Source organism: Acanthisitta chloris, unplaced genomic scaffold, assembly GCF_000695815.1.
Source record: "Acanthisitta chloris isolate BGI_N310 unplaced genomic scaffold, ASM69581v1 scaffold12269, whole genome shotgun sequence".
Taxonomy (NCBI): Eukaryota; Metazoa; Chordata; class Aves; order Passeriformes; family Acanthisittidae; genus Acanthisitta; species Acanthisitta chloris.
This window is the reverse complement of record NW_008691998.1, coordinates 1-11,559: the sequence shown is the minus strand read 5'-3', so window position 1 is coordinate 11,559 and position 11,559 is coordinate 1. Positions and strand designations below refer to the sequence as shown.

Below are 11,559 nucleotides of genomic sequence, written 5' to 3'. Positions count from 1 at the left end.
CAGGGAAGGAGGGACAGGGCTACAACAAAGCCCAAGTGGCCACTGCCTTGCAGAAAGCTCTGTGTGCTGTCCCTGCCCACTAGGACCAGTATGGCTTTCTCCTATAAAGCAGTGGAGAGCCAAGCAGAGGTCCCTGGGGGGGAGCACAGAGGCTCTCTGAGGCTCTGGCAAGGCCCAAAGACATTTGGGGCTCCCCAGGATTGTTTGTGATGGCTCTAAAAGGCTGTGAGAAGGAACAGCAGCTCCTCACCTGCCAGCAGATGCATTAGGCACGAAGCAGTGTGGGGACAGAGGGTTTTCTCCAGTACATTAAGGCACTTCAGCATCAATCCACTTCCTCTGCAGGCTGAATCATACCCGACTTGAAGTGCTATTTTGGGGGGAGAGGCAAAAGACTTAAGGCTTCTGGGGTAGCAGTGCCCAGGGGGGAACATTTCCAGAGTCTTCTTTTAGTGTTAGGGGTTTTTTTCCCCCCAATTGCTGTTGGTTACTAAAAGACTCTGGTTGCATTTACCTGAGGAAAGCAGGTCCTGCTCCATAAATCCAAGCCAGAACTATGCACACAGCATCTGAGGAGTTGGCAGCACCTCAATGGAAATACCAGCAGTGCAACTGGCACACCTGCCTGCCTAAGAAATCCAAACATCCCCTGAACACCCCACTAATCCTCTGGTCTCACTAGTCACACAGGACCTGCACAGAGAACTTATCAGAAACACCAAGGCATACATTTCCTTTTAGAGATGATTTTAACTGGCACATTTGCATGTTCAGCATTTGATATGCCTGGAAGGCAAGTCAAAATTCATCTCCCAGCATCAGAGACCACACACACCAGCTCCAGCAAACACAGCATTAAACACATTCCACAAGATCAAAGCTACTGCAAAGCCTGACACCGAAGCCCTGAACCATTCCAGTTAGCCAGTCAGCAGCTCAACACTTCTGGCAATAAAACCCCTGATTCCTCATGGATCAGATGAGTCCCATCTTGTCCCCAAGCAGAGGGATGGTAAAGTGCTGAATAGATTTTGAGTTGAGGGAGCTTGAGGCTCCTGAGGGTTTCAAGTCTTCACTTCCTGCCCTACTTTGGGGAGTGTTCTTTACTGGGTGATGCAGTTGTCTCCCATGTCCTGAGCATATCTGTCAGATATTGCAGTCCTTAAGTCCTCCACCTCTTTGTGGAGCTGTTTTACCTCCACCAGTTTCTTTGCAAGTCTATCAGGGCTCAGCAAGTCATCCTTCTCCTTCGCAGAGTACTGCACAGCTGTGGAGTCAAGAGAGGGGAATTTCTTCACATGCAATTCTGACCAAGGATATCACACATTTGCAAAAGAGGTTCTACTTGACATTCAGTCATTACAGCATGCACCTTTAGAGTGAGCTAACCATAAAGAGAGGGCTCAGAAACCCAGAAAGATGAGAACCTTCCATGCTCTAGGTGAGTTATTTCACTCTGCCACAGCACAGGGATGGGTAAGGTTTGCTCTGCCACTGCTCAGTACTTACAGTGAATGCCCAGCAGCAGAGAGAGGTTGGGGTCCTTGCCCTGAGCCCTCTGAGTGACAATGCTGTAGACAGACTGCAGATCCTGCAGACAGCTGGCCAGCTCTCCATGCAGCTCCTGGGTGAGGTGGGCTGTGTCAGCAGGCAGGGGCTGTGCCAGCTCAGCCTGGCGGAGCTGCTCCTGCAGCGTCAGGTTCTTCTCGATCAGATCCTGATTCTGCACAGAGAGCTGGGCACGGGCACACAGCAGGTTAGTGCTCACCTGGCACTCATCACCACACCTAAAGCAGCTTAACTGCTCCACGATGGGAGCACTGAGGGCAGGAGCTGGTGCATGGAGCCCTCCAGACCCTCCCCAGGTGAGGGTCACTGACACAGGGTGTGTTTTCAGCTCTCCTGGCTCAGACAGTGCCCCATGACACTGCACTGTCCCTGCTGAGCCATCATGCAAGCAAATAAGCTTCCAGAAGGTTGTGCAGCCCAACAGCACTGGCTATCCCTTCCCACAAGGGTTGCCTTGTGCTTGGCTTCCTTTAGGCTCGAGCAGGGCTCAGCCAGGGCTGGATTCTCTCCTGGGCTCTGCTTGCAGCCCTGCTGCCCCCAGCTGGCAAGCTCAGCTTCCTCCAGCACATCCAGCTGGAGCTCCGGAGGCAGAACTGCCTTTCTCCTGCTCTTGAGCACAGCACAGCTCCTTTCAGAGCCCTGACAGGACACCTGACTAGCAGGAGAGGTTGTGCTGCTGACTGCAAATTCAGGGCCTTGCTAAAAGCCAATTCATGCAATGCTACACTTGGGCATTCCAAACACTCCCCTGACCTCTTTCACAGCTGCACGGAGCTGCTGCAGAGCGTTTTCCCTTCTCATTGCCTCTTCTTTCAGGGCTTGGCTTGTCTCCTCTTCCTGGGCCATCTGTTCTTCCAGACTCTGGAACAGACCAAGGGAACACACTAAGTCTAACTCACCTCACAGCAGATTTGTCCAGTTCTAGGTCCCTCCCAGTCACATCTCACCTTTACTTGCAAGGACAACTGCTCCATCTTCTTCTGCTTTTTCTCCACAATCTGAAATCAAAAGTAAAGGCATCAGAACTGGGCACACAGATCCAGCAGTACCACCAGGATTCCTCTTTCAGTAGAGCAACATCTCCTCTCCTTCTCTTTCCTGTCCACTTACTGCTTTAATCACTGTTGCTCTTAGGAGTGGACTTGGATTCCCTGTTAAAAGGCACCTGATAAAAGGCACCATTAGATGTATCAGCTCAAACCAGATGGAGATATTGCTTTCTTGTGGTTTTCCTCTCCCCTCTTCTCCATTCTGCAATTTCTCCCTCGCATGACTGTAGAAGTGTGTGGTTATCACACCATGAAGAGCTTTTAGAACCTCTCAGTTTAGAATTCCAGGAACTGCTGTTTCGGTGTAATTGTGATTGCAAAAGTCCCTGGTTTCCTTTTAGTGCCTGGTATGACTCAGTGGAAGGAAAGATGTGTGACTCCCAGCTGGGACAGCCCCTTACCTTCCTGAGGCAGTCACATTCTTTCTTCAGAGAGTCATTTTCCATTCTCTGTCTCTCCCCATCCTGGGCAGAGGATCCCCTCTCTGCATTCTTTACACACTGCTGCAGCTTGTCCTGCAAGCTGAAATTAGCAGAATACCATGAGAAAAACAGCTTTACTCAGGGGGTTTTCCTCAGCACGAGGAGAGAAATGATTTTTATATCAGATGTCAGCACTGTCCTGTTTGGATCCCAGCTCCCAAACTGCCAGGGCTGTGCCAGAGGGAGTCCCTCTGTCCTGCCTGTGCCACTGGCACATTGCAGACACACAACTTCAGGTTGTATAGGTCTATTTTGCAAGGAGTTAGAGCTGAGAGCAGTAACCCAAGGACACAGACCGAAGGTGACAAAACATGGGCCTCCTTTTTTAGCCATGTGGGTGTGCTCAGGCAGGCAGAATTTGACCACAGTGTTTTGGCCCAGCACTCACCACAAACCCACAGTCACCTGGTTCTGACAGGTCACACAGTGCCAAAGCATCTCCTGTTGTTGGGCAATGATTGCTGCAGTGCTAAGAGGAAGATTATTGTAATCCTCCTCATTCTTACCTGCGCACAGTGGAGAGAAGCTCCAGCTCCTTGTGTTTTTGGGTTTCTAGCTGCATCTCTTGCTCCCTGAAAGCAGCCTGGACATCTCCAAGCTCTGTTTCCAGTGCCAGCATCGTTTCCTGCATAGTAGTACTCTTCAGTTCACATTCCTTCAGCTGCAACGAAAAGGAGTAACTGCAGCTACAGAAAAGTCACCTCAGCAAGCACACCAAGAGTTATCATCACAACTCAGAGGGAATTCTACCTTCTGACTCTGTTTCTGGTGGTCCTCAAGGGTGGGCAGGTCAGCCAGGTACCTTTCCAGGGTCTCAATTCTCTGCTGTCTCTCTCTGTTTTGTTCAGATTCTTTCTGGCATTTCTTTTTCAGGTTATTAATGTGTTTGTCTCTTCCCTTTACCTGCAGGGACAGGAACATAGGAATTCAGTTTATGTAACTCCTTGTCTATTCTTCAGTCTTCTGTAAACCATTCAGATTTTGCACAGCACTCAACACCAAAAGAAACACAAGATCACCTTAATGTGCATTCATCTTTAGCTAAATGAGCATTTCTCATCTAACTAAAGACAGGCTTCCTTGGTTAAAAGAGGAGGTACTGGAATGCTTCTAACACCTGCAATTACAGACTGCTACAGAAAACCTTCATCTCAGCACTATATTGACTTTTGGCTTCTCAAAGATCACACCTTCCCATGTCTAGAGCAATGGGATCATACCCTTTCTTCCTGTTTCTTTAACTCCTCTGCATGTTTCTGCACAGTTTCCTTCAGAGACTCCCGGACCAGCTTCACATCCACCTCTGCAGCAGCCAGTTTTCTCTCCAACTCAAGGTTCTCCTTGCTTAGGGATTCAGACTTCTCTGTGAACTGTGCTCGAAGGAAGGTGTTCTCCCTCTGCAGCTCCTGCAGACAGACACAGCCCATGAATGTGGTTACAAACTGGCACTCAGCTGTGCTGCCCCAGAGCTGTGTTCTCATCCCTCCTCATTCCCAAACATCCCTTAGCCCATCTCACCCACTGCACTATCTGATCCAGCATTTCCCAGTGCTGCCAGGCATTGGCATCATTAGCAGAGCTGCTAACCCAACCAAAGTATTTAAGGGCTTGAGATCTCAAGGGTCACAGAGGATCCCAGAGGTGAGAGGTAATCGGGACAACTCCATACAAAGGATAATTGGACTCTGCATAGTCCTAACTCAGCAAACACCTAAGGACAAGTGGGAAGGCCATTGGATTCAATAGCTGTTTCCTCCTGACACCTGCTGTAGCCAGTTACCTGCAGCCTCAGCATGTAGACATCTCCATAGGATGCAGGACAGCCCAGCAGGGCACTGTGAACCTGCAGCTCACTTTCCCTGACCTTCTGCTCCAGCTGGGATATGTGCTGCCTTTGCCTGGGAAAAAAAACAGGTCATTCAGTGCTCCCAAACACACAGTGGAGAGCAACAATACAACACAAACAGCACCAGGACTCTGATGCTCCACACAGTGCCAAGCAGAGGAGAAAGAGAACTCTGCAACTCAGACCTGACCTGCAGAGAAACAATCTGAAAGAGAATCCATTTTGACTTTTTCACAATGCAACTAACTTTTCTTCCCTCCCTTCCCTTCAAACCCTTCTCCCCAGCAATGATGACAGATAAAACACACAAGCCTTGCATGTTTTGAAGGATCCAGCTTGGCTGTGGAGTTAATGAGTGAAATGAACAGGCAGCAGATGACCCAAAATAAGGAAGAAAAAGCACTTAGTGTCCAAATGCTGAAGGTATTTTCATTAGGACTTACTTCTTCAAAAAGGTTGTGGACCACAAGCCTCAGGTAAGAGAAATGTTGTTTGCCAGCCCAAATTCACATAGAACAAATGTAAAATAAAGATCCCAAAGAGCTCCCAGAAAGACCTTAAGCAAACAGGCAACAGCGTTGACATTCCATTCTTTGTCCCTTATAAAACACACAAAGCCATAACCAAAATTAATCTGTCTGAATCCTTCCAAATCATCCTCCTAACTCCAAGAGGAAGGAGGGAAGAGCTCAGGCTGTTCTCTAAGGTCATTATCTTCTTTACCTCTCAGTTGGGTAAAAGGGACTTGAGAAATGACCTTTCCTTGCTCCTTTCCAAGAGGAAATGCACTGGAGTCAGGGGCAGTAGTAACCTCTCACCTGTCAATGAGGAGCTCTTTCTCCTTGAGTAGGTTTTCATTGGAGTTCAGGATATTGATCCACTGAGCTGGATCAGGTGAGGGCAGGGATGGAGAACACATGGAGGAATGGGGGCAGGTGCCTCCATTTTGTAACTGCAAGAGGAGACAAAACAAGGAGGGAGAGGTTTGTGCACCACAGAGGTAATTGCAACACTGCTGGAGCTATTTTGCACACTGTGTGCTCATCTGCATGCCAGGACAAGGCTATTTCAGTCCCTGCTGATCTCCAAGAACAAGTAACTTTGCCCAAGCACAACTAGAGATTAACAAATAATTTTAGATCACTGTGCTAGCTCGCTGGAAACAATCTGTCTCCATTAGGGTAGGGCTGCTGGGAGGTGATCAAAACAAACTGTTTCCACCTAATGAACTGCAGTTAGCTTTCTGCATCTTTTCCAAAGTCTTGATACAGAATAAAATCCCTCGAGAAACTGTTCAGACCCCCTTGGCATGCTCTTTATTCAGAGTTTCTGGCAGACAGGGTGTTTCAGCTCTTGATCTCAGCTTGGTGCAGAGCTGTAACATAACCCAGAGCTGCTCTGCATAGACAGCGAGTCAGACGATACCTGTGACACCACATGCTCCAAAACAGATCACCAGGAGACTTGCAGTGTCACACAGGGAGAAGCATGAGCCATTTTCCCCCTTGCTTCCTAAGCCTGGGGATGATAACTCCTAACCAGAGAGGCAGGAAAGGTTTCAAACTCATGCAGTCACACAAGCAGCTCCCTACCTGCATCTGCTCCACCTGCAATCTCACTTTGTCCAGCTGCTGTTTCCAAGCACTGAGCTCACAGACCCCTTTGTGGGGATGTAGTGTGCAGCCTTCCTGCAGCCAGGCTCGAGCTGGAGGAGTTACTAGAGGCTTTGAGAAGAAAGTGTTGGCCTGGAGTCCTGTTGGCAGCACTCTGCTCCCCCCTGGCCACGGCCCGTCCCGCGGCTCACACGCTCCGTTGGGCCCTGCTGGTTTGCTCTCTGGCAGCACCTTGTAATGGTCCTTCCCTGTCTCAGAGCTTGGGTTGAACTTCTGGCACCTGTGCAGAGGGTCAGTGCACACACTGTCCATGAAGAGAGACTGGTTGAGGGTGTGCTCAATGGTAGGAGTGTCAAACTTCCAAGTGTCCTCTGCTCTCGTGGGATCTGCAGCAGCAGCAGGCCAAGGTTGCTCAAAGCCATTTTCCCCTGAGGTCCTGTGAAGACGCAGGAGATCCCTGGGGGGCACCTGAGAGGCCTTCCCAGCCTTAAAATCCCCATTCCTCATGATTCCTGCGTGGTCAGAGGCAGATCCTGGCACAGAGGTCTTGGAAGTGCCCTGGGAGCAGCTCTGGTCTCCTGCAGAGCACAGCTTGGAGGGAGAGGCACCCAGTGTGGAAGGCATAACGTGAGCTGTTGGAATGGTCACCTGGGTTTTGATGGGCTGGAATGAGGAACTGTTACTGGAATTGCAGAAGTCTAGGGAAGAAATAAGAGTGATGCTCTGAATACAATCCTGAAAAGATTCAGCTCTGCTGAACTTCCCAAAATAATATAAAACAACAATTCCTTTCCCCTTGAATATGTCCTCCTAAGCAGTAGGTTAGGAGGAAACTACAAGTTTCAGGAACCTGCTGACCTTTTCCTACCACCACAAACCACAGGGAGAATCCAAGTTGAATCCAATACACATTCCTAACCCTTGTTTTTAAGCCACTCTCTTAAACCAGTAAGGTTGTCTTTTGACAGGTTTAGAAATCAAGTCCTTAAAATGGAATAAAAAAAGGCTGAAACTTACTCAGCTGAACACTGAGCCTTCCCTGAGCCCATGATGAGCCTCAAGCATAGCTGAACCCCAGCAGTTGACCTTCCAGCTCCTCCAGGACACAAAGAGCCTGTTCCAGAGGTTGGAGCAATGGTTCTTTGCCTTACTGCCCCAGGAAATGAGGCAGAGCTCAGAGTGAGCCTGTCAGGGGGCACCAAACCTGGGCTGCACCAAACCCAAGTTATTCTTAGCAACTCTCAGATTTCAATACAGCGACAGCAAGAGCTGAGAAAGGCAAACAGAAGTGCCTGTTCCCACTCCTCGTCCCAATACATTCTGTATCACAGTAATTCCAGGTTTCTCCCAGATCCTCCAACTTGTTTTCCTCATGGCTTTGGCCAAAGGCCCATCCCCATGTGATGTTCCTTTAATCCAACAGCAGGACTGCAAGTCACCCTTCCCACCTGTTTGTGCCCTCCAAGCACTGCCACAAGGAGGAACAAACAGTACAATTTGAACAGGACCAAAATCAGACTGCAACGATCATCAAACTGCAGGAAAACTGACACAATAAAGGCACAAGATCCTCTCGTCAAAAATGAGCAGAAGGGGGAAAAGAAAAACCTCTTGGCCATGACTTGGCAGTGCCTGGGAGCTCCAGAGAACACTATGCTACCAGGCAGTTCACCTTGGCAAAAGAAGAGACAGTACCATTTCCTTTTACAGTCCCTAAATTTATCCCCCAGCAGCACTGTCAGAACTCGAGCTCCCTGCCCAGCACACCACGTGTGGGTGCTGCAATCAGTTCCCTGAGACTGCTCAGGGTCCTTACAACATTTCTGACTCATGTACTGATCTCAGTGTGCCTCAGCTCTTACATGACATCACCAGTGCTCAGAGGGGCCATTTCCCACAGGGAAATCACCTCCTGTGCCCTCACCTGTAGCTGGGTGGTTTATTATCCTGAGAGAGGCTTGATGGGACACTTCAACATGTGCTTGTGTAATATTTCTAGCAATATTTCCACCAGCCAAGCTTTCTAAATCCTTCATTTCACCTGCATGTTATTAGGAGGGATGGCTCATTCCAAAGGCTCCAGGCAGCTCCTGAAACACATCACCACAACCTTCCTGGCTGCTGAAAGGAATCTCAATGAAAATACAGGTGGAAAGGATTGTTGGGACAATCAGTTTCCCAGATCAGCAAGAAACGCAGAGCTCCAACACTGAAGGGACAAACACTTCTGCACAAAGACACCTCTGAGTTATTTCTTTAGACAGTCACACAACAGACCTGCTGAAAAATCACTTGTTGCTCAATAGGAACCAGCAAATCACCAAAGTGGCTCTTAGTCAGCTCAAACCACTGCAGTGAGACAGCAACCAAACCAGCTCAGGGAAAACACCCAGTCCCTTCATCCCTTGTTTATTTTCCAGGCAGCCTATCCAAGGCACAGCAGCTGGAATAGTCTCCAAACATCCTGACAGGTTCTGCTCCCCCTGATTTTACATTCTAGGTGTGCTGGAGACCATCACCTTCCATGCTGTCCGAGCAGGAGGTCCCAATGCCTCCATCCCCACTCTCAGCCACACTGGGACAGCGACTGACTCGGCTCTGGGACTTCACACACAACATTGGTGTCTTCCAGTCAGTCTCCAAGAACTTACTCCTCTGACTGGTGCTGGGATCTGGAGAGTCAAACACAGGGATATTTATGCTTTAGCCAACAGACTGGAAAGCCTTTTTATACACCTAATTAAGCCACATCTAATCACCTGTGCTAGCAAAGCTGATCTTTCTTTTGCTCCCTGCATTGCTGGTAAAACAAATCTCTGCATCAAGAAACAGCAGCAAACACAAGGAAGACAAATAATATCAACAGGAGAATGAAAGCAGTCTTGTTATGGAAGTCACAATGTAGTAGAAGTAGTAAAAAAGTAGTAAATTAGTAGTAGAAATGTAGTAGAAGTAGTGAATTAAATCATAGAATCAACTGGGTTGGAAAAGTCCTCCGAGATCATCAAGTCCAACCCTACTGTGGTTACCAGACCATGGCACTAAGTGCCACATCCAGTCTCAGCCTGAAAACCTCCAGGGATGGTGAATCCACCACCTCCCTGGGCAGCACATTCCAATGTCTGATCACTCTCTCCATAAAAAATCTCTTCCTAATATCTAATCTAAACCTCCCCTGGCAGAAAAAAGATACCCATTGATAAGTTTGATGCTATTCCCCCCAACTGATGCTCTGCAACTCAGACTGAAGAGCAGCAGCAGCAGCACAGCCACACAGCAAAAGGGATCAAATTAAAGCAAATTTTTCATGAACTGCTCAGAACTCTCCCAAATTCATCAGTTATTGCTGCAGAGAGAAATTCACTATCGAATGATTCTTTACCCTTGCAGGAATAAGACTTTTATTAATACAAAGCTTTTTGGTAAAGAATCTTCTCAGGGCCATATGTCTCCTGAGAGGAGCTGAAACAGGATCTGACAGCAGCAGGACTGTCCTTACCCAATAGACTGTTCTGCTGGAGCCTCAGGTCTGGATCTTTCTCAGGAGCAGCCATCTGATCTCTTCAGTGAGCTGGATAGGCAAACACAAATCCCATTTTGAGTCAATACATAACCCAAACCCTGTCCCCAGGAACCAAGCAAAAGGTACAAACACAACAGCTATTCATCAGAGTGAGACTAGTTTGCATTTAATTAACACCTCCTCCTAAAAATATGGGGTTCCCCCCCCCCAGCAATACTTAAAAAAAACAACCCTTGTAGGTTTCCTCTGTGCCTGAAAACAGAGGAAAATTCCTGTTTGCACCATCCTCCAGCAGCTCAGCAACACCTTTCAGCTGAGTTATGCCCATGGGTTAACCCCTGGCATGTATTTATAGACCACCCAACACCTCAGGAGCTACACACTGTGTGTCTGCAGAGACTAAAAATTCCTCTTTCCCAATCTTAACTCTCAACCAGATCATTTCTGCCCTCTGTGGAGGTCACTGAGCAACTACAGGAGGAATAAAGTCATTCAAAAATCAGCCTTGCTGTGCCATAAATAGCAATTTATATCTCTCCAGAACTCAGGGTGAATTTATCTGTTTCTCTGAGCACTCAGTGAATTTCCTGTCTCTGATAATACAAGTTATTTATTTGATACTGTTACAGCTCTCAGGTTTCGCTGTGAAAATTCAAGGCCTCTCTCCACTCCACCAGTCAGATCCTAAAATCAGTTGGCAGCTCTCACAGATTTTTGCTAAACTGATTCAAAAGAACCATGAATTCCTAGAAAACACCCAAACAAGATTTTACAGCATAGGAGAGACATTGGGAATACAATAGGATAATGAATTAGAAGCAGCATTTTACTCAGTGAAGGAACAAAACACTCCTAGATAAATGTAGTGCTTCTTATAATCTAGGCATATTTAGCTATGTATAATTGATTTAGGTAGATCTGATATTAGGTATATTATAATAGCCATTTAGGTATATTTATGAAAATCCCCAGTTTAAAGCTCAGCCTCCAGCACTCAGCCAGGTAAGTGAACAGGGAAATTCAAGCAGGAACTCTTAGAATAAAACTAACAAAGCAATCAGAGCGTTCCCAACTCCCTCCCAAACCCACACACATAGATACCCTCTGGGAGAGCATCCCCAGCATCCCACAAACCTTCCAGGAGCACCTACGGGAGGGGGGAGAGAGGTGGGAAGGGAAAGGAGGAGAAACACTTCATCCCATGGAAGGGGAAGCTTGGGAGGTACCTGGAGTGATGTGAAGCCCGAGGGGGTGGGGGAAGCTTTTCTCCCCGCCGTGGGAAGAGGTGACTCGGGTGGTGGGAGGGGAGAGAGGAAGGTGAGTGACCCGCGAGGGGGAAGGACAGTCCGGGGGACGTTCCCGGCGGGGGGTCCCCGGTGGTGGCGCTGGTCCCGGCGGTCGCTGTCCCGGTGTTCCCAGTATTCCCAGTGTTCCCAGTGATCCCTCTCGCTGTTCCCTCCCGGCGCCCCAAGCGCCT

The 11,559-nt window shown here is 48.3% G+C and overlaps 1 protein-coding gene across 1 annotated transcript; it reads right to left on the bottom strand.

The window, feature by feature from the left end:
- Positions 1 to 1,085: 1,085 nt before the first annotated feature.
- On the bottom strand, positions 1,086 to 10,113 carry CEP85 (centrosomal protein 85kDa). The gene is made up of 13 exons (XM_009082487.1): positions 10,059 to 10,113; positions 9,079 to 9,231; positions 6,539 to 7,257; positions 5,765 to 5,898; positions 4,881 to 4,998; positions 4,321 to 4,506; positions 3,851 to 4,003; positions 3,607 to 3,761; positions 3,020 to 3,140; positions 2,517 to 2,567; positions 2,323 to 2,430; positions 1,510 to 1,735; positions 1,086 to 1,267 (listed from the first exon to the last, which is right to left on the bottom strand). The coding sequence occupies exons 1-13, from the start codon at positions 10,111 to 10,113 to the stop codon at positions 1,104 to 1,106; spliced, it is 2,343 nt and encodes a 780-aa protein (XP_009080735.1). The 3' UTR covers positions 1,086 to 1,103.
- Positions 10,114 to 11,559: the final 1,446 nt, after the last annotated feature.